This window comes from Mauremys reevesii, linkage group 21, assembly GCF_016161935.1.
Source record: "Mauremys reevesii isolate NIE-2019 linkage group 21, ASM1616193v1, whole genome shotgun sequence".
Taxonomy (NCBI): domain Eukaryota; kingdom Metazoa; phylum Chordata; order Testudines; family Geoemydidae; genus Mauremys; species Mauremys reevesii.
The window spans coordinates 12,040,949-12,067,687 of record NC_052643.1 but is presented as its reverse complement, the minus strand read 5'-3'; the positions used below and the strand labels follow the sequence as shown (position 1 = coordinate 12,067,687).

The 26,739-nt window shown below is 52.4% G+C and overlaps 1 protein-coding gene across 6 annotated transcripts in view; it reads right to left on the bottom strand.

Annotated features, from left to right (window-relative positions):
* The window catches only part of AGRN (agrin), a 244,154-nt gene that overhangs the window by 62,900 nt on the left and 154,515 nt on the right, over nt 1-26,739 (bottom strand). For all 6 annotated transcript variants that reach the window (XM_039509023.1, XM_039509025.1, XM_039509026.1 and 3 more), the window contains 3 exons: nt 6,808-7,023; nt 3,805-4,029; nt 215-439 (listed from right to left, as the gene is read on the bottom strand). In XM_039509023.1, the coding sequence (XP_039364957.1) occupies nt 215-439; nt 3,805-4,029; nt 6,808-7,023 (666 nt within the window). The remainder of the gene's footprint in view (nt 1-214; nt 440-3,804; nt 4,030-6,807; nt 7,024-26,739) is intronic.

Here is a 26,739-nt window from a genome sequence, read left to right as displayed (position 1 = left end):
TAGCAGTGACCAACACGGGATTCTTCGCGGGGTCAGTGGAGCCAGATGACAAAGGTGGGGATAGGCTGAGAAGGGGCAGCTTCCCTGTCCAAGTCCAGCAGGTTTAGCTGGAGCAGGAGAGTGTCTCATTCCCCTAGGCAGCACCCGCTGGCGGGGCACCCCAGGGGAGAAAACAGGCTCCCTGCTGTCAGGCACGTCGCTGAGAGGTACTTACCCTGAGGCTGGCAGTGCCCCGAACGCACCTTCTGGATCTCCAGCCCCCGGATGGCGCCCGACCGCCCCATGACGCACTCGTTGTCATAGGTCACCCCGTCGTCGCCACACACCGGGTCCCTCTTCGGAGGGCAGTTTTCAGGCCGGGAGAGCAGGTCTGCTCTGCGAGTGCGGGGGTTTACCCGGCAAACCCGGTTCATGTCGTTGAGAGTGCTCCTGCAAGGGTCTGCACACACAATGGAAGGCAAAGGAAAGGGGGGGCTCTCAGACTGGCACAGTCATCTCCAGGGCCAGTCCACGCCCAGCAGGGTCGGGCCTTTCTAAGCCTGGCCCCATCACATCCCAGTCCAGCTCTTAGCTGCACCGGTGCTCCCTTCTCTCTCGGTCTCTGCAAGGCTCTGTTGAAGTAAGCCCCAGCCTCCAGATGGAGAGAGCCTGGGGATTCATGGTGACAAGAAAGCTTTGCTGACAAATTCAGGGGCTGAGGGTTCGGCCCAGACAGTCACTGGCCCAGTCACTCATGGCCAGGAATATGTGCAGAAGCAAGTGAGACTTGAGTAGCACCAAGGTGAGCAAGGATGGTCTAACCCTCCCCCAGACAGCCCTGCCAATGCATCTGAACCCTGGCCTGCAGCGCTCTTTAAACAGCTAGGGTTGGCAACCCTCCAGGATTGTCCTGGACTCTCCAGGAATTAGATGATGTCTTGTGGTGGAACCTCCAGGAACACATCCAACCAAAATTGGTGACTCTGCTGGTGCCCCTTGATCCACACCTGGCTGTAGCGCCTGTTGACACCCCAGCTCTAAGTCCTCCTGCCAGCTGTGCCCACGGATATTCAAGCTCTGTGGCCAGATGGCCATTAAGACAAGGCTGAGATCAAACTTATTTCAACTGAGAGAGGAGCTTTGGGAGCTCAAGGCTCAACCTCCCAACCCCTTGCCCCCAACACACCATGGGTCAGGAGAGCTGCTCCTCTGTCAGAGCCCCGGCCTTCTTGGGGAGAAGTCTTCTATCCTTTTAGCCAAGGCAGACAGGACTCCCTCTAGAGCCAGGCCAACATAGTTCCTTAATATGCCCACGGGTCCTCTCCCGGGCAACACACACCATAGAACCACACTGGAAGGGACCTGGAGAGCGCATGCATCCAGCCTCCCAGCTGAGGTCAGCTTGACCATCCCTGGTGGCGTCGTCTGTCTGACCTGTTCCTGAGGTGCTCCGAGCTGCCGGGGGCACTCGCTCCCCAGGGGCCTGCTCAGTTTTACAACCTTCCCATCTGCTCCCTGCCCTGGGCGGCTGGGTTGGGAAATCCAGGCCTTTGAGGGAAGATCCCTGAGGACAGGCAACACGCTACCTTCCCCCTGACATAATCTGGGCTTATCCGGATCACCTTCACCGCTGATCCGTGCTCACATTAGCATACTAAATACACGGGCAAAACGGAGGCCATCCGTATGCTAATCCTGTCTCAAGTCCTGGGCTTTTTAGTTCCTTTTCTCTTTTTTTGGCCAAATGCAAATACCTGGACAGCACCGAGGCATTTTCAGCCGTAATTGTAGACACAGGACTGAATTTTTCTCCCCTTTTAATCGGAACATACTGAAATCCCTGCATGCCCTACAACCCCCCGAGGCTGCGGCATGACAAGGGGTGAAACCCAGTAGTAACCTATTTCCTGCTGCATGAGCCCCACAAGCTGACCCGAGCTCTGAGACTCGCTGCCGCTGCTGCTGGGTTTTTTAGCTGTGTGGACTAACTCTAGGACCGCAGGCAGGGGAACAAGACCCCTCTGTTCAGGTGTGGCTCACGTGACAAAAAGATTTGCGAATACCCTGCCTCTCCCGGGCTGAAATGGCCTCCCGCTGCCCCTGGACACTGGTTTCACCGCTCAGCAGCTTTCGCCGTTAGGAACCGGTTCCCGGTGCTCAGCCTGAACGCTCACTTCACTCAATTGCATCGTGTTACTTCTCACCCACCCTGAATTGCTCTGGGTGTTTACACACCTTGAAGCACCTGCAGACAGGTCTGCTCCTTTAGGGCTCAATCCTGCCAGGGGCTGAGTGCCAGGGAACTGGCGGGGGCCGAAGTCAATCATGACCTTGCCGCACTGGCTCCTAGTTCTTCTCTTTCCTCCTCCGCCAGCCCCTCCAGCCCTTTAATCGCGCGTGTTGCTCTTCTCTGAATCCCCTGCCATTTCGCAAGCTCCTCCGAATGCTCAGCTGTCCAGAACCGAACACAGCTTCCAGGTGCCGTCTGGAGAGTGCTCCCTGGCCCCTCCGAGCTCCCAGACACACACACACCCTGCCCCGGCTTGAGGTGATTTTGTGACATCACGGCAACTTGGTGGACTGCAAAAATGAACAGCTCTCCGGGTGTCTAGCCTCCCCCTGCCCCAATTACAGACGGGGTATCTGGCACGTGTCCTTACCAACCCGGTGCTTTTCCTAATTAATACGGTCACTTTTAATTACAAAGCTTCACAGCAGTAATTGAACGCGACGGAAGCCGTCCTGGGCAGTGACAGGGCTAGGCATACTCCCCGGGGATCGGTGTCACGCTGCGTGACTGATGGGTTCCTTTCATTAGGGGAAGTGGCCTGTTTCTTCAAGGCCTGCGACCTTGGCTGCTAGAGATGTGGTTTGGCAGGAGAGGCCTGCAGCCAATTCAGGGCAGGGGGGAGAAGGGGCATCAGAGGCTGCGGCCGCTTTTCAGATCATTAGCGAGACGCGTGTGTGGCCAGACACTAGGGGCTGAAGCTCCGTATGAACTGCTGTGAAGACTGACTCCTTCCCAAGCCAGATGGACGGAGCATGCGCAGGGGAGAAAGAGGAGCTGCTCCAGTATAAACCATTGTCCCAGCTCTTGTACTGGGGAGCCACCAACCCCTGCTCTAGGGAACCCACTGTCCTGGCTCTGGTCCTCGGGTGCTCCTAGGGAAGCTACAGTCTCAGCTGGAAACTGGGCTTCTCCGCGTCCCAACTCGCACAGTAGGGAGCGGTTTCCTGCTGCCCAGACCCCATTTCCTTAGTATGATGGAAAGCACCAGTCAGGTACCCCCTCCTCCCAGCCCCGGTGCCAGGCTGCCCCCCGACAAGCCCTTGGAAAGGAACAGAGGGCCCAGGGGCAGTAACTTCAGGGGGCAGGGTGTGGCCAAACAGGCTGGACGCTGGGCGCGATGGTTTTGCGCAGGGCTTTTCCTGTTCTCCGCTGCTTAGACCGATCTCCGAAGCCCCAAAAGAAAGGACTCGCCCCACGGTGCTTTGGCCTTTACCATGTGGTGGCCTGAATCCCGCTCCCAGCATTTCCCAGGGGGTCAGGCCTGAATGCTGGAGCATTTCCTGCTGGTTCCCGACACTGGTAAAACTGAAGGGGGCTCAGGCCACCAGACGCAGCTGTGTTAGCCCACTGCCAGCCTGCGGCTCTAGGCTTTCTCCCGGTGCTTTAATGCCCAGTTAGAGCCCAGCACACACTCCTCCCTGCAGCTTGGAGGCCTGGCCCAGTGTGGAGTGGGAAGGACCTTCAGAAGTACCTCCCTCCCCCCTGCCCCCCGACCTGGAGCTGGCGGGCTCCCCTGGCGCGGGCGGGTGACTCACCGCAGGGCCCGTCCAACTTCTTGAAGACGTTTTCCTGCTTGTCGCAGGCGTGCTTGTTGAGCAGGCACTCGCTGCGGTAGTCCTTGCCATCGCTGCCGCACACCGTGCTCTCGGCCGCGCCGCCGCACGAGGCCGGGCAGATGCACTTGGCCGACTGGCCGTCCGTGGAGCGGGCGCAGGTGCTGCCGAAGCTGCACGTCACCTCTGCGCAGGGGTCCTTGGAACCTGGGGAGAGACGAGACATGGCGCTGCTGCGTGAACGCGGCACGGCCCCGGCCCCACATCCCTTCACGGTCCATCCTACTCCTCTCCTCACCGCCTCCCCCACCACACGTGGGCAGGTCTCAGAAGGCGGCAATGGGTGGGCAAGAGCCTTCCCCGCTGCCCAGTTAAGGACAATGGCTCCCTTTCCAGGGCAGCCGCAGCACAGGGCATCCTGGACTGCACGTTCCTTGCTCAGCGAGGCCTTCGGCCAGCAGCAGCCCGGACAGCTCCGTGTTAACTTCAGGGCTTTCACTCAAATCATCCTGCCCTCAGCGCCCTGGGGTCTGCAGGTGGCGAGTCGGATACCAGGTGGAAGGCAGAGCAGCAAGGGCCAACATCCAGCCCAGCTCCAACAGGGCCGGTGCAGGGGATGTTTGCATTTCAGCTCCCCACGCTGCTCTGGCAACGCGAGGTCCTAACCTATCCCTGCATGAGCACAAGGGACGCAGGCAGGTGATCGCCACCAACATCCGAATCCAGGCAAATCCCACAGTGGCGTCGCCTTCTTGCAGATCGTGTGCCCCCTGCCTGAAATCTAGCTAGATCCTTAAGATGGGCTGGCTGGCTGAGCAGCATACGAGTGTCACTGGCGATTTTATCGCCCCACCAAAGCTTTTGGCGACCACGTGATCACAGAGAGGTGAAGCCAGGATCAGTTATTCAAGGCCTCACATCGGGAACATGCAAGGGTCATGCCTGGTTCATGATGTGTGTGCTACGCACTCTTGACATATCATATGGTGACCAGTTCTCAACCAGGGATACGTGTACCCCTGAGGGCACGCAGAGGGCTTCCGGGGGAACATCAGCTCATCTAGATATTTGCCTAGTTTTACAACAGGCTACATAAAAAGCACTAGTGAAGTCAGTCCAAGCTACAATTTCATACAGACAATGTTTATACGGCTCTATATACTGAAATGTAAGTACGATATTTATGTTCCAATTGATTTATTTTAGAATGATATGATAAAAATGAGAAAGGGAGCAATTTGTCAGGACCAGTGCGCTGTGACACTTACGTATTTTATGTCCGATTTTGTAAGCAAATAGTCTAGTTTTTAAGAGACTTGAGGGTACGCAAGACCAATCAGACTCCTGAACGGGGTATAGCAGCCTGGAAAGGTTGCGCGCCACCGTCCATGTGTGAACCCGGCATGCTGATGCGGGGTCCGAGCACCTGATCCAGCCAAAGCACTGAAGCACGCGCTTCGCTTTCTGCAGGTGAGTAATGCCGCTGGACTCAACGTAGGTGCTCACGTGCGTAAAGCGAAGCATTTGCCTCAGGGCTTGGCTGGATCCAGGCCTGACTGCTCAGCCTCTCCCAGGCTCAATCCTGCGGGGACTGCCCCAAAGCCGACCGACGTCAACCAACGTCTTGCCATTGGCTTCAACTGGACTTTGGATCAGGCCTGTAGGGACGTTGCAAGATGCTGCCCATCCATTCCTGAAATCAACAGGGGTGGAGGGTGCTCAGCCGTTTGCAGACTCAGCCCCTAGATCCAGGGGAGACAAAGAAGGGGAAGCCCTCGCCCAGCCAGCTGGCGCTTCAGACAAATCTCTAGTTCCCAGCCTCCCGCTCCCAACTCCCCTGGGCTCCCCGCACTGTGAGCTCTCTTCCAAGCCCGAGCTCTGGGAGACTCTGGCTCCAGCAAACAAGCAAAACAGAGGTCCTCAAGGTACCGCCAGCACAATGTAATTGGAGGAAGAGCTCAAGGAGCAATTTCCTCGCTGACAGGGATGGGTCCAAATTTATTTGTCAGCTTTTTCCTTTTTTTTTTTTTTAATTTGTCACTTTTTTTATGATTATTATTTTAAATAAATCACTCGGCGCACTCTCGCCTCTGACGCGGGCCCCTGGCAGGAATGCCGGGAGCAGATTTATTGTGAGCCGGAGCGCCACGCTCGGGAAAGGTCAAGTTAATTTACTCTGAGACGAGGAGACGGGGGGCTCATTTACACAGCTCCTTGCTCGCAGCTGGTGCATGCCAGCCCAGGGAAAGGCCTTTATTAGCCTCCCTCACCCGGCCTCCTGGAAAAATCTCCATCCCCGAGGCAGGGGCTCACTTAGATGTGTGGGGGAGGCTAATCTGTCACACTCTCTCTCCAGAGCAGGTGAATGGCTCTCGCTTCTGGAGGCAGTGTTGCCTAGTGGCTAGAATCCTGGCCTTAGATGAGTTCTGTTCCTGGTTCTGCCACTGAGCGACTGCATGACCCTGGCCAAGTTACTTCACCTCCCTGTACCTCGGTTTGCCTGTCTGCTAAATGAAGATAATGACGTTTGAAAGGGCTTAGAGCCCTGTGGCTGAGGAGTGTTACAGGCAGGGCTGGAAAAGAGATGGAGAGAACCAGGGACATTTTCTTCCAGAGGGGAGGGCAAGTGGGGCAATTTGCCCCGGGCCCCACAGGGGCCCCCATGAGAGTTTTCAGCGGGTCTTCGGCGGTAGGGTCCTTCACCGAACACACCTGGATCGAGTGAAGGACCCGCTGCCGAAGACCCGGAGCTTCTTCCGCTCCGGGTCTTCGGCGGCGGGTCCTTCACTCGCTCCGGGACCCGCCACCGAAGTGCCCCGAAGACCCGGAATGGAAGGACCCCCAGCGCCAAAGACTCCAGGTCCCCTGAACACTCTGGGCGGCCCTGCACAGCCGCTCTTGAATGGTGCACGGCGACTCTCCGAAACCACCTAGGTTAAGGAGTCTCGCCTTGCCGGGGCTCGAGTGTGTCCTGGCTCTACTCACCGCATGCCCCCTTGCTGATGACTTTGATCCGCCTCTGCTGGTTGCACTGGGCTTTCTCCAGCTCGCACTCGTTGCTGTAGGTGGAATAGTCCGAGCCACAGACGGGGGCCACCACCACCGGGCAGGTAGTCTTCTTGCAGACACAGGAGGCCTGGGAGGAGTTGGTGGTGCTCCTCTCGCATATGGCTCCGAATCCGCACAGCATTCCTCGGCACACTGCAGGGGACAGAGCAGAAAGAGGCCAGGTCAGCCTAGGCTGCTTATCCAGAGACAGAACCTCACTCCCCTTGTTTTGTAAGTCACAGCAGCCCGGATTCCTGGGTTCCATGCCGGAGTGTAGGAGGGAGTTTATCTAATAGGAACCAGGAAGGACTAAGAGCCCACACTCCTGCATGCTGTTCCTGACTGCCACAGCCTCACTGTATAAGTTTGAGCAAACAGCGTGCCTCAGTTTCCCCACATGATGATAATCGCCATCTGCCATATGGGGATGCAAGATGGTGTCGTTATTCTCTTCGCGAACCTCTGAGCATTATTTTCTCTGTTCAGCACTCCTGGGCTCAGCAAACTGAACACAAAACCCAGGGATCAAGACAGCCCCCAGGAGCTTGCACTCAAGAGACCAAGACAGACAAGCTGCAAGGGGACACGCAGCCGCCAGTGAGGCGGCTGCAAGAACAAAGCCGTCGCAAGCGTAGTTATTTATACAATGCCTGAAGTGCGCCAGTACGGGCCAGATCCTGCCCTCGCGGCCGCAGGCCAGGATGGGAGCAGGAGCGTGCCGCGATATTAACAAGCAGATCTCCTGCCTCTGCACTGTGTGGGAGACCCACCCTCCAGCCTTGGGGCCTTTCCCTGCACATCTGCCTGCCCTCCTGAGCAGCTGCCTCTCAGCGGCTCCTACCATCTTACACGGAGCTGATGCCAATGGGAGTCTTTCCACGGGCCTCCAAGGGCTTTGGATCAGGCCCAGGTACAGTAACCCCCTGCCAACGGGCGCCCCAAAGGGAGGGGGCTTCACAGTCTCACGGCGCCTTCCTCACACACACAGCCGGAGCAGCCCAGACGCTGCACATCCCTAGGAAGCCAGGGTTCAGGATCCCTCCCACGGCTCAGGGTCCGGCCCCCGCTCTCCACCCGCCCCTCTGCACTTGCATGACCTGCCTCAGCCGGCCACAGTTCCCTTCCCACACCCGTGTTGGGCAGTGGGCGAAACGGCACAGGTGGTCAGCGCGCCACTGGGCGCATCCGTCTGGGTTTAGGGGCTGATTGTCCCATTCCCCTCCCAGATACCTGCTCCCAAAGGGGCTCCACCCTGCAGGGCTCACGGGCAGCGAGACGTGGCGGCTGGTGGCGAAGAGGAGCGTGACACGCCATGTTGGCACCCGCTTACGTACGGCAAAAGCTGCACACAAAGGTCCCACCTCCTGCCGTCTGCCCCCTCCACCGAGTCCCCCGGACAGACACAGGGCAAGTCTCCCGCACTCTCCTTGGGATGCCCGTCTCTGCAAAGGTGCCACAGGTGCCAACTTTCCAATGTGCTGGGCTGTGCTCGACCCCCGGGCTCTGCCCCAGACCCTGCCCCCACTCCACCCCTTCCTCCATGGCCCATCTCTGCCCTACCTCTTCCCACCCCTACCCCGCCTCCTCCTGCCCCATTCCACCCCCTCGTTCCACCCCCCTTCTCTCCAGCACCTCCTGCACTCCATGAAACAGCTGATTGCGGCAGGCGGGAGGAGCAGGGAGGGAGGGGGAGGCGCTGATTGGCAGGGCCTGCCGTCGGACAGGAAACACTGCGGGGGGGGGGGGGGGGAGGGAAGCTGATGGTGGGTGCTCAGCACCCACCATTTTATCCCTGTGGGTGCTCCAGCCCCAGAGCACCCACGGAGTCGGCACCTATGAAAGGGGCCTTGAGAGGTCAGTTAAGGCAGGTTTCACCCTAGATAGTGTCACAGGAAAGAAACAGCCATGGAGCTCTGTGCCCTCCATCCCACACAGGACTCCAGCCCCAGAGAGAGCCGGGGGGGGTACTGGGTGAAAGCAAACTCAGTCAGCCGGGAGGCAGCCTGGTCTAGAGGAAAGGGACTGGGCGTTCGGAGAGCTGGGTTCCGTTCCCAGCTCTGCCACTGCCCAGTGGTGTGACCTTGGGCAAATCACTTCCCTTCCCGGGGCCTCTCTCCCTCGCCCATCTTTTGTCTTGTCTGGTCTGTTTAGAGCATAAGCTCTTTGGGGGAGAGACTCTCACTTACTCTGTGCACTATGGCACCTACCACAACAGGGCTCAACAATGCCCCTACTGTGATACAATGAGACAACAGGTGGCCCTGAGGGCAGGGCGGGTGAAATTAACCAGGTCATGGAGAGATTCTTGGCCCCTCCAACTGAGGTAGATGGATGAACCGCCTCTGATCCCCACCCCTAAAGTATTCACAATGACCGCACCCCTTCTGACAGGATGGCTGGGATGAAACCTTCCCGAGCCCTCCTCCCCAACAGCATTTACTGACACCTGTTCAAGTAAGAGAGAAAGGCCATTAAAATAAAAACCTGAGAGCAAAAGAAAAAAAAATGTCTTCACCTTGTAACTCTATTCAGCGTGGGGATAGAAAACACACACACACTCTTTATACATTGCAATTTATGCAAATCTACCAGGATCACATGGCTGAGGGCTTGTGTCTTTCTAATAGGAGATGCACAAATCTCTTTATCACACACAGTAATCAGAGCAGCCAGCACAGACCAGATCGGCATCTGAATTGCTAATGTAACAGGAAAGGTAATTTTTAAGTTGGCTGAGGCGCAGGGGTGGAGGGGGGGACAGGTACACGCAAACTCAGCCGTATGCAGGTAGGATTTGTGAGCAAAGCACAATCGCAGCAGTGGGAAGAGAGGACAGAGCACTCGGACCGCTCCTGAGAATGTCACTGACCGGTGCAGAACAATACCCTCCACATACACAGCCACTGTGCACACACATCCAAAGCACACCCTTTCACTGCACAATCACACAGAGCGCACACCACATATACCACGCATGCACGCACACTACACACAAATTCACGGCATATACTATTCACCACATATCTATCACAGGGGTTCTCACACTTCATTGCATCGGGACCCCCTTCTGACAACAAAAATTACTACACAACCCTGGGAGGGGGGACCTAAGCCTGCCCGAGTCCCACCACCCTGGGCGGGTGGGCCAGAGCCGAAGCCCCCCAGGCAGGGGGCCTGTAACCTGAGCCCAGCCACCCAGGGCTGAAGCCACAATCAGGCCGACTCACAGTTTGAGAACCGCTGATCTATCACATACATGCACACACCCACTATATTTACATTACAGACACATATCCTGCCCATACTTAGGCTTGGCAGAATTCTTTTCTTTTTTTTTAAATAATTTCAATGATGTTTTTTAAAGCATTTTTACTATTTTTATCTATTTAAATGTCCACACTTATGGGAAATTATGGGGGGGGGGGGGATGTTGAACAGCGGTAAACAGAAATAATAATGTAATGACAGTAGATGCTGAGATTCCAAACAGATCACCGCTAAAGCACAAATTGTTAACATCGCATGTCAAAATAGACAAAGTCAATATCCTTGAATCAAACTCTCGTAAGTTCTCAAGCAGCCTTTTCTTACTTTGCCTCGCTGAAATTCGGATCATTACGGATGGAAACGATTTTTTGTTGGTTTGCGTATGTACAGTGAAACTGATGTGTATAGACATTTACCGATAAAAGTCTACACTTTCCAAGCCTACATGTATTACACACCCCCACCCTGCACCGTATAAACGGCTCTCACTACCCAGACACACTGCACTCACTACACACGCGTCCACCCCACATACACATACACCATATACGTTAAACATGGAGACTGACCTACATACTAGAGAGAGAGAAATCATAAAAGGCAAAATGAAAAGCCTGGCAGTGGCTCATTTACACTTCAATTCCCGGCCGCTTGGCTTTGACTGCTTTGAGATTTTGAGCTCATATGCACAGCAACAATGCGCCACTAAGCGACTAATATCGTCAAATAAAAAAAGAACTCGCTTTCTCTCCTACCCAATATCTAAAAGCAATTTATCATTTTTATGAAGCTCTGTGGATCGTCTCTCTCACTCTTTCCCTTGCTGCTGCTCTCACTCGCTCTCTCTCTCTCCCTCTTTTTTTTTTTAAATGCAGATGAGTCTGTTTAGCTCCAAGATTAGAGGGTGCAAGAGCCGATAGACAGCGTGTGAATATGAAATGCAGGACAAGTGGGGCTTTATCCAGCCCCACCCCACTCTGCCTCTCGGAGCAGAAGTGTAAGCGTGTAGTGCATAATCAAGCTGCCACTCAGAAGGGAGAGGGGAGAACTGTCTTGGCTCGAAAGGCAAAGAGAAGAAGCCAGAGCACCAGACAGATGCGGGGATGCAGAGCAAACCTCGAGCAGGTTTCAGTCAGCTACCTGCGGGCAGAACGTGAGGGGTGATGAGGAGCGAGGCGGTAGGCTCTGCTGGCAACGACTGCTGGGCACATAACATAGAGTTAACGTTTTTCCTAACATCTCACCTAAATCTCCCTTGCTTTAGATTAAGCCCATTACTTCTTGTCCTGTCTTCAGTGGACATGGAGAACAATTGATCAGCATCCTCTTTATAACAGCCCTTAACATATTCAGAGACTGTTATCAGGTCCCCCCATCCAGTCCTCTTTTCTCAAGACTAAACATGCCCTTTTTTTAACCTTTCCTCCTGGGTCAGGTTTTATCAACCTTTTTCTCATGTCTGTTGCTCTCCTCTGGACTCCCTCCAATTCATCCACATCTTTCCCAGGACCCAGGACTCCTGCCTGTCCCCACTAGATCTGCAGCTCTCCAAAGCTCTGGTGCGTTGCAGCGACACAAACTACAAAGCCTGGGAGAAAAAGCCAGCAGCAGCGATGGTGCTGAGAGGAGAACAGGAGGCTGAGGAGAGAGCCCTGCTGTGAGCTGCAAATTCCAGCTACGCCCTGGGCCAGAAACTGACCCTGGTCCGTGGTGAGCTTAGGGGGTGAGTGCATCTCTGACTCCCCCTGGCCAGCTCAGTCAGGGAGCACTGTGGAAGGGGGTCGACCTAAGCGCCGCTTCTCACAGAGGTGGCTGCACTGTCCCGACGGGTGAAGCTTTCCCACTCGCACAGTAGCATCTTCACTACATTCCACACTGCCCACGCCTTGGCGTTCAGACCGGACAAACCCAGCTAATGAGGAGAAAAACAATTGCTTCTATGGCCCCTCGTTACCATGCTGCCTGAGCACCTCAGAGTCTAAGGTACTTAGAGCCTCACAGCACTCCAGGAGGCAGGGCACTGCGGCTAGCCCCATTTTACTGATGGGGAACTGAAACACAGGGAGGCTAAGTGACATACCCAAGGTCACACAGCAAGTCTGTGTCAGAGGAGGGAATTGAACCTGGGTCTCTTGACTCCCAGGCTGGTTCCCTACCACTGAGCCATCCTTTCACTTGAGGAAGTCAGAGGCCATAGCACACCAAGGAGGGGGAGGAGCTAATCCAAGGGGGAAGGAGGTGAGATGGGGTGAAGTTGAGAGCATAAAGTGTAGGCTGAATATGAGGGAAGATTTCCTGAGGGCAAGGGTCAAAGGGCCTAGGGAGATTCCCTCCCCCCGACAAGGGATGGAATGGAAACCTCACTACTTGACCCAGTCCGCCACTAGAAGGGGATGGACAGGGGCACCTCATCCCTTCCCTCCACCTCCCCTTACAGAAGGGCCCATTACAGATGGCAGTCTGGGGACGAGAGCAGGCAGGCACCCAAGTCCCCTCCAAGAAGAGCCCAGCAGCGACAGCCGAAGCCCCTGCAGGCACTTGGAGAGGCGGGGGCAGGGCAGCAGGATCCTATAGGCTTTAGGAGCTCATTGCATTTGCAGACTGAGGCCTTCTCCTCGGATCACCCCAACCCAATCCACTGGAGATGAGCCGTATCACAAAGGTGGGGATGGGGGTGTTGTCCAGGCCTCTGTGTTCTGCATCCCACTCTCTGCTTCTCTAGCCATGTTGTGCTGCGACCAAGGCAGCACCAGGCCCCCACTGCCCCCATCTCCTTCTCTGTTATGTCTGGGATGAGGCCTGGTGAATTATTTAGAGCGAGATAGCAGGGCCTGACGGTGTCCGCTCCCCTTGTGCGGCCAGGAACATGCGAGGACACAGCTGGAATGGGGGGAGCAGGGGCACTGAAAGATGCATGAGGGCAACGGCACTGAGCCAGCAGCACCCAACCGAGCTGGGCTTGTTTCCTTCACCCTTGCCTCCCCACGCAGCGGGGAGAGTCAGACACTGGGAAATCTCCCCTTTGTGTCAGCCGAGAACACGCCCTACCCTGCTGATTCGACACCGGAGAGAGACCTCTGCATCAAGGCTTCCGGGGGCACAGATAGAAATCACCAACCTCAGTCACGCCCAGCCCCGAGCCCAGGAGCAAGGTTCAGGAAGCGGTGAGCTGGGAGATGAGAGCGGTGCCCCTTTGCCCGGGCCCACAGCGGTTAATTCTGGGAACAAAGGGAGATTGTGGCGGGGGAAGGGATGGCTGAGCAGAGGTTGGGACCTATACGTTTAATCCACCCTGCCCCCATCGTTACAGTTTAGGAGTCACTCCAATCAATAACTGATGCTCCGTCTGATTTCCCATTACAGTCATGGCCCCGCGCAGCTGCGCCATTGACCGATGCATGCTCAGAAGGGGGTTGGGGGGAGGGGAGGAGGTGCACTGGGGAGGCAGTTCTCCTTCAGCCGCTCCCTGGGGCACAAACACTCAGCTACATTCCCGCTAGCCTATGTGCACCACCAGGAACTGCTGTGCAGCAGAGAGAGGGAGAGGTAATGCTGTATTACAGAGACAATTATTTCAGACTCCAGCTCAATTAATCAAACACAAGTGATGCTCAGAAACTGACCGGTTCTTGACCTAGGGACCAGGAATGATTTCCATTTAACCTGCTGATCCTAACCACCTAGGGGAGGGATGGGCTCAGATGAGAGCTCCCCAGAGAACGAACAAAGAATATTTGGACTTTACACAGCCCTTTTCATCTGTCTCTCTCAGTGCTCTTCACAAAGGTGGTGCTGTTCTAGTGGACGCCCGGGGAATTTTTACTACTGCTGTCAGGAACAGAGTCACACCCCTCATTGACTGGTCACTATTTCAGGGTTCATTTCCTTTCCGTGTTGGTCTCAGCCTTCAGGTTGAAGTTAGAATAGTCAGTTTCACTTTTGGCTCTAGCAGCACTACTGTCAATTTCACTTTCAAGCACCAGGTTGCAAACATTACAGGGAAAACGTTTATTTTTGCTTAAGAAAATGTCGCACTGGAATTTAAAATACTGGAAACATTTCTATTGTTCTTAATGTTTCCTAAAATCTTTTTTAATTATTTTCAATTTGATCTAGTGACGTCCTCTTTAAAACAGGGGCAGATCCCTAGCATTTGTGTAGATAAACATTTCTCAAATTTAAAATGATACAAAACAACCCCGATAAAATAACGGAAGGGCAATGAAGTATAAGGAGGATATTTGGATGAGGCTGCATAAGGATACTAAATTACGGCATCATTCCTTCCATCTGGAGCAAAGTTAAACAATCACACTCTGGGTATATACTGACATTTAAACAAAAGACTAGGGAAGTGTGTTTATTTCGCCAAATGGACAGCGTCAGCTTAATTTTAGCCAAACACTTAAATTCTGTAAAAAAAAAAAAAAACAAGCTTTTATAACACCTGGGTCCAATAGACACATTTTCACTTTAACAGAAAAAAAATCAATCAATCAATAATCCAATGAATGTGGTTGTTTTAGAGGCCGCAGACATTACAGCATTAAGGCTGTACCACTGAGGCCCCTCAGTGGGTGGTGTTTTTCGTGGGGTGGGAGTGGCATGTCAAAGATGAGGACTCCTGACTCTGATGTGGAATTTCCTCTCTCTGTGTAAGAGTGAAACTGACTTCGCTGGATCTCCAAGGAGAGACTAACATATAAATAAAAAAAACTAACCCCCTCTCCCCCCATGCTAAACAGTAACAAGCAAATCAACTGTTTACCTTTCTTTCACTTTTAACAATCTCAGGTATTATTGGTAATAAAACAAATGTTTTTTTCCAGCAGATGATTTTAAATTTGATTTTACAAAGCGCCCGTCCGATATCGTGGTATGGCTAGATTACGCCAGCACAAAGCCCAGAGAGAATAAAATAAACACCTCTCTTCTCCCATCAGAACTGAGAAATACAAACCAGGTTTATTATAACTGGCAAAGACGCACAGCCATACATGCTCTGCATAGCATGAAATTCCCACTGAAGTCAGCAGGAGTTTTCCTTTCCAAAAGGGATCTCTTGTCAGTTATACTTTAATTTTAGGTATCCTGGCAGAAGTTACCACAGCAGGGAAAAGAATAAAACTTAGAGTGAATTTTTTTTTTTTTTAATTGGAAGAGGTGTTAAGTCCCCTATTCAGGAAAACACTTAAGCATGTTTGTAACATTAAGAATGTGTTTCGGTTCCATTTTCTACAGTAAGACTTCAGCTGTCTGCTGGCTGGTGCAACAGCAGTGTGTGTTTGCATGGGGAGGATTGCGGCTGAAGAATATCATGGTTCTAGTTAAATCATCGCGTGCCTAGAACTGCGAAGAATAAGGGCTCAGTGCTGCTTTGCTGAATCGGGGCATAAAGTACTAACCAGTGTGGTAAGAAATGTTCATGGGATTCCTATCATAATAAAAAGGTACAGCAGATAATGTCTGAGTAAACATCAAACAGCAGGAATATTGCCCATGATGGCAAGGACCTCTTAGCATTTATGCCCATCAGGGTTTGGAATGACATGAATTCGCAGTTAAAAATACCAAACGTTGAAGGGGCTGCCGGCTCATCTTTCCATATGCTGTGATTATATGCATCACTTACAGGCCAAGGCTCAATTGGGCTGGGCACTGGGCAAACATATAACAAAGAGATGGTCCCTTGCCTCATAATCTAAGTATCTGACTATAGACAACAGGTGGACATGATGCAGAGACGAGAAAGCACAATGTAGCGATGAGATAGTCTTAGCATGATAATCTAAAAGAGATGCTGTAGTTCAAACAGCAATGAGTTCAGGGACATCCTCTGGCCTGTGTTAGACAGGAGGTCAGACTAGATCACAATGATCCCTTCTGGTCTTAGAACCAACGAATTACACACTAGCTGCCTAACCATACACACAAGTTAGTTATAGGAACCCCCCACACAAGAGAGAGACTGGGGGTTCTGAAGACCTGTGCTCTAACCTTGACTCTCAGACTGCATCTGTGTTAGCAAATCTACTCTTCCATACTCCCCTCACACCGGTGGAGGTGGGGGAGACCACCCACCACAAAAAGCAGGGGCAGGACATTGAACCGAGCCAAGCTCAACCTGGATATAAGGGGCTTTTTTAAAAACAAAACAGTTAGGGTAATCAACCAGTGGAACTGTATTTCTAGAGGTGTGGTAATCCCTCCAGAAGCTTTAGATCAAGATTGGATGTATTTCTAAGAGAGATGCTCTAGTTCAGGGGTCGGCAACCTTTCGGAAGTGCTGTGCCGAGTCTTCATTTATTCACTCTGATTTAAGGTCTCGCGTGCCAGTAATACATTTTAATGTTTTTAGAAGGTCTCTTTCTATAAGTCTATAATATATAACTAAACTATTGTATGTAAAGTACATAAGGTTTTTAAAATATTTAAGAAGCTTCATTTAAAATTAAATTAAAATGCAGAGCTCTCCGGACTGGTGGCCAGGACCTGGGCAGTGTGAGTGCCACTGAAAATCAGCTTGCGTGTTGCCTTTGGCATGCATGCCATAGGTTGCCTACCCCTGCTCTAGTTCTACCACAAGGTGGGCTAGATTCAAGGGTTTGCGGGATGAAATCTCTGGCCTGCTATGCAGGAGGCAAGACTGGATGACTGCAATGGTCTCTTCGGGCCTTAATATCTAGGAGGCTGCACTTTCACCTACCCATCATGGTTAGACGACAGGATGGCCAAAATCCCTGAGCTCCCACCATTGCCCCGAAAGCTGGAATTGCACCCATGATGATCTATGGGTCTCTGTTCCCCTGCATGATCCTGCGTGAGTCACAACCAATGGGTGCCTCAGTTTCCCCATCTGTAATATGAGGATAACATTCCCCAGCACTAAGTGTCCTCCCATGGATGTTCTGAGTCATGGAACAAGTCTGCTGGCTGGTGCAACAGCAGTGTGTGTTTGCATAGGGAGGATTGCGGCTGAAGAATATCATGGTTCTAGTTAAATCATCGTGTGCCTAGAACTGCGAAGAATAAGGGGTCAGTGGTGCATTCGACAGCTCTTAGTAAAAACCGGAGCGGAGAGCTGACCTTTCCCCAAGCCCCCACGAGTGGTTGAAGGTGAGGGGGAGACACAAATGGAGTAGGACTAGCAAGACAACACTTCAGCAAGCTGACAAAGCCAGAAGGGAGGGCTCATGATTATAGTAACTGTGCTGACTGCCTGTCAAACTGCTCTCGGCCTCTCGGCTCTGCTGGAGCAGAGGGAAAAAAAACCATGCACATGATGGAGGTGTTGGGGTGACAGACGTCAGTGGGATTTATTTGCACCAATACATTTGCTGCTACAGTTAGAATTGCCATCCTTATGGCCTGCGTGGTGAGTCGGTCTGAGCTCTCCATTGCTTCCCGCGGTGAGCCAGCGTTTGCTAAAGGGAGGAAGGTTTAGGTGAAGGGGAAGGAGGTGGGGATTTGTAGCCTCCTTCTAGCTGGGCCATGCCAGGCTCAGGCGCTCCCCCTGGTATGGTGCAGTGACCAGCTCCTTCGAGATGGAGAGCAAGAGGGAATGTTAATGGGGGGGTCCATTCTCTGAGCTAGGGGGACTGGGCAAACCAGGGTGATCCGGCCTTTCCTCGGAACAGCCAGAGCTGGGAAAGGTTTCGGCCCTTCTCTGCCTGGTGGAGCGGAAGGGTCACAGCTTTCATCCTTTAACAGGAGTCTGTTTCTGCGGCACCAGACCAGCAACAGCTGGAGTGATGGCTGCTTGCTCCCTCTCCCCCACCATCCCTCCCACCAGGGCAAGCAGAGGAGGAATGAACTCCGATGTCCACACACTATCAATTTACGACACAACAGCCTGCCCAGCCGGGCGGGCTCGAAGCACACAGCATTTGCAGAAGGCTCCCAAGGCGAGGGATGGGATGGAAGGAAGTAGTGTCACTTACAGTGGTCGGTCACAGCCAAGAAGCCACAAAAGTGACGTATGGAAACATTCCCCCCTCGTCCCAAGAGACGCCGGGAACACGAGCAAAGCAGCAAGAATGAGGCCAAGGGGAGCCTGGGAAATAGAACCAACTTCCCCAGGAAAGGCAGGGCTCCAAGATTGGGATTCCACAAGGACATAGAACAAGGCGGTTGGAGGAGGGGAGATGGCTGGATGGGCAAAGAAACAGGTGACGGAAGAAGGGGAAGGAGAGACATGCCAGCTCCATCATTCCCAAGCAATATGGGTCTCCTCTACAGGAGCGCTTTAGTGGTAACCGAAACCAGGTTTCAAAAGGATATAGCAAACCCAGTGTAAAACGCTGTGCAGACCCTCTGATTGTGGTCTCGGAGTGGCTGATGACACCTGGAGTCAAGCTGAAATAAACCACTCACACAGCCTTCTGCGCCTGGCACAACCTATCCTGGTTTTAATTCGGCCCAGGCTACTTTCCCACACTGCTAAGTGAGTGGGTCACTTTTATCATCATTAAAGCAACCAGCTGCTCCTTACTTGGGTTCTGAGGGGCACAAGTGAACCGCGGTCTGCAGATGGCTGGTGCTAGCTCCACCTCCTCTCTTCCAACTGCTTCTACAAACACCCAGGCTCTCCCCTGCAAAAAGTGCCCCAGATAACAGCGGAAAACAGGCAGGCTGCGGCCTCCACCCTGCAGGGACCAAAGCCACCAGGGGAACACTTACAAATAGCTCTTCCTCCCGCAGCGTTACTCTTCGATGGAAACAACTGCTGGCACTGGCACAGGGACGCTGGGTGCTCGCCCATGGCCGGAGAGGTGTCCGCAGGGCACCGTCTAAAACTGGCTGAGCCTGAATCCTTAGCAATCAGATAACTGGATCAGTGGCACGAGGTTGGCGGGAGGCGTTGAAAAGGCCCCAGCCCGGCAGTACCAGCGGGCATGCTTTGCTGTTGCCTGTACCTGGGCTCTGGAGAATTAAACTCCCTGCTTCTGGTAAAGCGTGGGCGGTGGCTGAGCAAGATGCCCCCTCTCGCCCCACCCCTTTGCTCTCGGCCTCAGCTGGAAGGCCTCTCTCTAAGGGAGAGTGGCAGTGCCTGCCCTAGGCCACTTAATCTGCTCTGCGGCAGGAGTAACCTGAGCAGTGGCACATGGCTCTCACAGCACCCCCTCCTAGGCCATGCCAACAACGTCCCACTCATACTACACTGCCCCATACTTAAATAATTAACTCAGGGCCCCCTGGCCTGCAGTTACAGGCACCCTCACTGTGATTCTCCCTCTGTCTTCCATCCACCGCCAGAGCCAGCTGCCCTGATCCCTAGCCTCCCTGCCAACCTCTCCCCCCACCTCAGCTACGCTACAGGGTTTACCAAGAAGTCTGCCTGGGCCCTGGCACGAATGGCTGAGTACAGACCCTTCTCCCAAAAACCTGGGGCTGGCCCCGCATCCAATCCTTGGCCTCTCTGGAGACTGCTGGCACTGGAAGGCTGAGTGTCCAGCATTCAGAGCAGGCAGCTGGGAGACAGAATATGGTGTAGTGATAGGAATGGGAGAAACAGGGGGGTGGGGAGGGCAAGGAGAGTCAGGAGGCCTGGCTTCTGTTCCCAGCTATGCCACTGCTGTGCCTCAGTTTCCCCTTTTATAAAATGGGGATGATGATAATTGCCACACATATGGAGCCTTTCAGCCAGGGGTCTCCAATGAGCATTAAGGACTAATACCAGCCTAGCATTGTCAAGTGCTTTGAGAGCCCAAGGCAACAGGCTCTGTATTATAAGCTGAAGTGTTTATATTATTACTTATGTTTATTGTTATTAAGCCAGAGAAGGATTTGGGGGTTTTAATGCTTAAATTGCTCCTTTTCCTTGCACTGAAAAAGAAAATCTGCTCAGACTCCTCGCTGATTGCTCATTACACACACACACGCACATGGCAGGCTCCCTCTCGCTTTGCTTGCACTACTGCCTCACAGATCCTGCTGTCTGTACCCAGACTGCACTTGCCGTGATATTAACATCAAGAGCCTGCTGGGAGAGTGGGGGTAGACACAAGCGTGCTTCACCCCAGTTCACAGGGACCAGAACAACCTTGGCCTCCTGCTCCTGGACGTTAATCTTGCAAGGAAAGTCAGGGGCAGGTGCTAGGCAGAGGAAGGAGGAGGGGGGGAATGTCGAGACCCAGAGAGAGGGGGATCCTGACAATTCCACCTTCTCCCCAGCAGAAGGCAGAATGTGCATTTGGCAGCCTGGATGGGCTCCAGATCACAGAGGCACTTGTCCCCTCACCGAACAGGCAGAGAAAACAATCAGAAAAGCACAGTAGGAAACTTGATTAAAACTCATGGGTGGGAGATAGGAGGTGGGATTTACCTAGATTTGTGGTTTAAAATGTCTCTGATTACAGGAACTTGGGGGGGGGCAGAGGGGGGGAGAGAGAAGAAGAGAGAGAAAGGGTAGAAACAAACAAACAAAAAAAACCCGACAGATATGCTGCTGCTGTCAGGATAAACTGCAAGTTAGAATTCCACTAGGAAGGAACATGCCATGGGGAAAGAAAGAGGTCATCCCAGTCCAGTGACAAACACACCAGTAGCAGAACAAGGGGTAGTTCAGGGTATTCAACATCTCCAGGGAACTGCTGGGAACTCAGCTGAAACCTTCACCAATGTCACATGCTACCAAACAACTGGCAGATGCCAAGCACAGTTGCCCAGTATGTCTTTGTGCCTGAGAGGAGCAAAGCTTCCCCTCCCTCCAGTTATTCACACTCGATGCACCCATCTCACCTTGACATACTGACAAAAGTACGTGAGCGCTGCCTATCATGAGGCTTGGCTAGACTGAAAAAATGCCCCACCTGCGCTGACTCACATGATCTTGAGTACAATTTTGCCCTTAGTGTAGGCAAGGACTGCTAAGGTTAGAAATGTGGTAGGTCTTGTCTACACAGGGACACTCAGGAAAATTAATCTGAATTAGCTGAAGGTGTGAATTGAAAATGGACTGGTTACATTGCATGAAGCCCCTGTGTAGACAGTTAAAGAAGCCTCAATTCGGTTTAGCGTCATTCATTTCCAAAGTGAATGAAGCTAAACCGAATTCACACAGGGGTTTAATGCAGTTTAACTAATCCATTAAAAAACATTAATTTTTCTCAGTGTCCTCCTGTAAACAAGCACTTCAAATGACCATGGTGACCCTTAGCTATCCACAAGCAGCTAGCGTATCTTTAAACAGGATTTGTTCCTGGATATGTGAGGTGCCATGTGTAACAGGACAGAATTAATTTTCTAACATGATGCATTTTCCCCACTACAGCATGGCCTCTCCATTTGTCCACTTGGACCAGAGTTTCCACAAGCATAATCCACTGGTGTGTGTTACAGGCACCCCTCCACAAGTCTGTTACAGCGCCGGCTCAGCAAACACTGGCTCTTCAGATCACACTCCAAAACTCCTGCATTAATGGCACATTGCCTTTACAGCAACGTGTCGAAACCTGCCCTTGCCGTGTTGCAGTATGGGACTTTGGAAGGGATAAGTGAATATCCTGAAAGCAAATAAAGCCAACATTTGGGAAATCCAGGATGGGTGTGGGGGGTCAGTGCTTCATTGCAGTAAATTTTCTTTACTCTGATTCATTCAAAGTCCCTAGTCTTAAATGTACTACAGAAGGGTGCACACAAAAATGGCATCTTTGAAACAGATCTAATCATTTAGCTGGCCAACTTCCCCTTGAATGGAACATTTTTTGGGCACAGAGTTTACGCCTCTATGAATGTTTCATTGAACCCTCATTGCATCCCCTCCACTGCTGTCCAAGAATGCAGTGCTGGAGGAGCCCAGTCCAACCCCCTCGGAAAAATAATCTTTCAATTGGCTTCAAAGGGACCAGGCCACTGTTTTGTAAAAGCTGTGTTGTTTTCACAAGCAATTGTAAAATCATAGCACACAAATACACAGAGCTGAACTCAATGAACAGTAAGAGGGTAGGCATGAAGGTAAGTGTTTGAAGGGGTGCATATGACAAGGAGAGAAAGGAAGTGTTTGGGGTGACACTGGGAGACAGAATTAGCAGGAAGGAATAGGATGAAATTAAGCAGTGGAATTAAGGGAAGCTTGGTTTTAGCTGACTGTTAGACTGAAAACTATTCCCTGGAAAGTCCCATTGGTCAAGTCATTTAAATCTAGACAGGACAAGGCCCTTGGGAACACACATAAGGGAACAATCCTAGATTGGTCAGGATGCAGGGGAGAAGGGGAATAGCTGAGATGATCTGATAGGTCTTTGCCATCTCTGATGGGCATTGATGGCCACCCAGCTAACAGGGGTATCGATGCGTCTCTTTGCCCAGCATCCCTGCTTTGTGACAGATTGCCCGGGCATGCTTAGAGCATGAATTCAGAGAGTTTAAACTGAGGGTTTTCCTCCTGCAATAAAACTTAGATCCATATTTCAAGGAACGTGGGCACTGTCCCAGTGGATCAGACCAGTGATTCATGCAGGACCTTATCCTGTCTCTGACGGGGACCAGCACTATAAAAAGACAATTAAGCAGCAATCCTAAAACCTCCTTCCTTCTCCATGCCCCATTGCACTTGGTTCTGGAGCAGACCCTGAGCCATCTTCATTGAGAAGGGACCTAGGGTGTCGCCACTGAATATGTAAAGCAATGATCAGTGCTAAATGCAGGCAGGGAGGATGGTATCTGTTCTTGTCTCTCCTTTGAGAGGAAAGCAAAAGAGGGAAAACAAAGTCCCCGGACCAGGAGGGCAGGCGATGGGGAAGGAGCCGTGCCGTGTGTGCACGCGCATCTGTGTGTGTGTCAGGACGGGAAAGGCCAGCATGAATTCTACAGGAGACTGAGGTGGATGTTGCCATGGAGACCAGTTAGGCCGGAGCTCCAGCTGAGACTCATCTGTGCACATTTGCTCCTCCACTTGGGCCCACCCTCCCTGCCATCAATATTAATTACATCAGCAGCGTCTTGTTTGGTGAGGGAGAAGGAATCTGCCACTTTCACGCCATCAGGAGAACAGCTGGAAGCCACCCTACCTAAACACAGTGGAAACCTCGAAAAGCACAGGCTAGGGAAGCCAGACACCTAGATGTGTACAGACGCTCCCCGGGTTATGCAAGACCTGACTTACGCAAATTCGCACTTATGGAAAAAGTTCCATAAGCCAGAAATAGGATTTTCGAGTTGTGGAAATTTTTGCGTAACATACGGGTATACGTTTCTGACTTACGCAAAATTCGAGTTATGCAATTGTTCCGTTCTGGAAAGCCTTGCATAAGTCGGGGGTGTCTGTACATAACATACAGATTCCTGCTCTAATGAGTGCACACGGCTGGAACCACAAGGCCCGTCAGCTCCAGAGAGCAGGGCTCAGATTTCAACTTGGGTCACCCGTGCAGCGAGCGTGGAGGGCTCATGGTGGACATCCCCAATGCTATGCCCTTTGGCACTGGCCCTCTCTGCTCAAGGACCCCGGTACTGGAGTAATAGTCGGACCCATGAGAAGATGAACATCTGTCCACATGGACCTGAAATCCAAGTCATTTACATGTATTATATGCTGGACTTGTGGGAGGTCATACAGTGATTGGTGTGAACTAATATGAACAGCCTGGTGAGTAGAGACATGGGTTCTATTCCTGGTTCTGCTACTGCCCAAAGTCACCCAGAAGGCCAAGTCCCTGCCTTCTCTGTGCCTCAGTTTCCCCATTGGTAAAATAGGCATAACAATACTGGACGCCTTTTGTAAAGTGCTTTGAGATCTGCTGCTGAAAAGCGCTATATATGAGGTAGGTACTATTATATACATATGTTGCATCCCATGCTGCATGTAATATTCACATGACAGTCAATGCATGTGACACATGTATACCCATTCCTCTGGAGTTACTTGGAGCTTGATCTGCACTGGCAGAGTGACACAGAGCAGCTGCACTGTGCCTGCCACCTCCCAATCCTTTGCTGCAGGAATCTGCCCAACTCGGCTCATCTCCATGCTCCCTAGCCAGAAGAGCTGGCGTCGGCTCTGGCGATCCTAGGCACAGGGCAGGAAGTGATCAAGTCTCCGTTAGGCCGAGATGGGGAGATGATGGGAGCCGATGAAAGAGAGGGGTGACAGAGTAATTAACAGTGGGACACGAATACACAAATGCCCGCAATAGAGGCAGTGACACAAGAAGCCAGGTTATCACATTGGCAAGTGCCACACCCCTCCACGGCACTGGGTGGCACAAAGACAATGTGAGCTAACACGGTCCATGCTGGAGTGGGCTCCTTTTACTCCATCTGTCTCCACAGTCCCTCTTTCCCCTTAGTGCTTCACTAGCTTTCACATACAACACCACTGAAATGGAGCCAGAGGGTAGAAAATAACCTACCCCAACATGGGGGAGAGGGGAAAATGCTGGCTAGTGATGCCACTGCAAACTCTGGCTGTTACAAAGAGCCCCACAGAAGCCCTAGTAAATAGATGGAGCAGGAAGGACACCCCCTCCCGCCCCCCCGCTTTAAGGTCATGTCTGAAAGACCCACCAAATAATGGGCAAGGTGCTTGTCTGCATGGGAAGGATGCAGGGCTCAGACCCAGCTGCTAGGACATTAACTCCTACTACCAGAAGGCCAGGGGATTTCAAACCCTTATACTTAATTCACTAACCTAACCCCTCCAAGAACCTTATCACAAGGGCAGCTCAGGACGGCAGCCCAGGGGATCCCTGGGAAACCAGGCACTTCCTCCCTTCCAGGCAGCCTGGTAATTCCCCACTCCTTATACAGTGGTAAACAAGCACACAAACAGAAACACACACACACGGCAACCAAGGGGGCACAATAACCATGCTCCCACCAATTACAGCCCCAGCTTGCCATTGCCCTGCTGCCACAGAAGCACTTTATGCCACGTTTGTAACTGACACTAAAAACAGAAGCCTGGCCCATTCAGTGCTCCAGTTTTTCCCACGTTTCAAACCAGTCCAGTCCCTCCCTGCTGCAACTGGCATTGTCCTGCCACCTGTGTCCACACTAAGCAGCAAAAGGAGGAGCGGAAGGAAAGGCGGGTTACACACATTTCACTAATCAAACAGGCACTGGGGGGGAAAAGTTTAACCGGGTGGCAGAAGTAAAGCTGAAGCCATCTATGGGCAGGCGGCAGAATGGTGGCAAGCTGCATTGTGTGCTGGAGCCATGGGGCGGGGCAACACTTGGGGTGGGCGGGGCTTAAGCCTCATGCTCTCGTTATTCGAAACATCAAAGTCACTCTTGCAAATCAAACACCAACCTGGAGTCTCTCTCATTAATTTGTCACAAGTCCCATGGTGAGAACAGCTCTGAGCAGGCTGGCTGACTTCTAATCATCCACAGAATTAATCAGCCTGTTTCGGGGATGGATGCAGGTCAGAGGTGCATTCCACCCTGGGTTCGGCATCAAGGCCTTTCTCTATAACAAGCTCCAGCCCGCTGCCCTCACTAGAAATAAACACAGTCACGAGCAGAATCTGCCCCAAAGGAACGTTCAGCAGTGAAACCAGAAGAAACGGCTCGACACGGGAAGGATACAGTCAAATGAAAAGGAAGGTAGTGTATATAGCGAGCAGGAGAGAGGAGGGCGAGAAAGAAATGAGTCATTTTAACCTGTTCTCTGCTACTGAATCCACACTTTGCAAAATTAGCCAGAGAGAGGATTCTGGACGGAAGGCAAGAAGACTGACACTGACCTCCTTTGGAAAGGGATATGGCTCGACAGATGGAAAGCGCCACACAAGAGCTACGTATTACTAGTGAATGTTCCAGACTCAACACTAATCTTCAATCCCATGGTCTGGCAAACCCACCCCCTGCCTCTCACTAGCCTTGCCCAGACCGCATGTCATCAGTGCTCAGCCTTTGGCCAGCCCCGCTATCGGCTCCCCCAGGGTACAGTAGGGGTAACCTTTGGATTTGGGACAGATCCTTTCACGCTGGCATTTGCGGTGGCTCAGGTTTCTTCGTCTGCTGCTCATATTAAATATTAAACATGGCAAAGGCACCTTAAGGCTACACTGACCGGAGTGGAGTTGCTGGCTTTAATTACCCACGATCGCACTTAAATATGCATCGGCCCGACCGACAGCAATGGCTGCTGTGAGCTGGAGCCATCATGAAAGTTCTGCTTGCGACACATCGTGTACTGTGGGCTGCGCCATGAACATTATAGACAGAAGAGGCTCGCTCGGGGGGAAAGGGCCCAACAGGCATGGAATAGGCAGAAGCCTTGCCCAGCCTTTCATGATTAGCACCAGTTTGTGGCTTGGCCCAGTCTAAGAAACAACGACAGCTCCTGCCCCAGAGACTGTAGGACAGACACAGAAGACAAGGTGATCTGCAGAGCCGGAAGCGAGCGGCCCTGCCTCACTGAAGAGCTCCAGCACTCTGGATCTTCTGGTCCCGGGCTCCCTGCAAAGCTCTGCCAATACACTGCAACCTCTGGCCTACAGCCTTCTTTTGCTCCTGTACAGGGAGGCTACCAGTTTCACTGGGTAAGGTGGCCATTTTGAATAAAGGGCACCTGGCCACTAGGGGCTCTCCACCGTGACCCACTGCGGGTCCAATGCCAGTTCCTCAGTGGGGCTGTATTAATGCCCTAGTTCACTG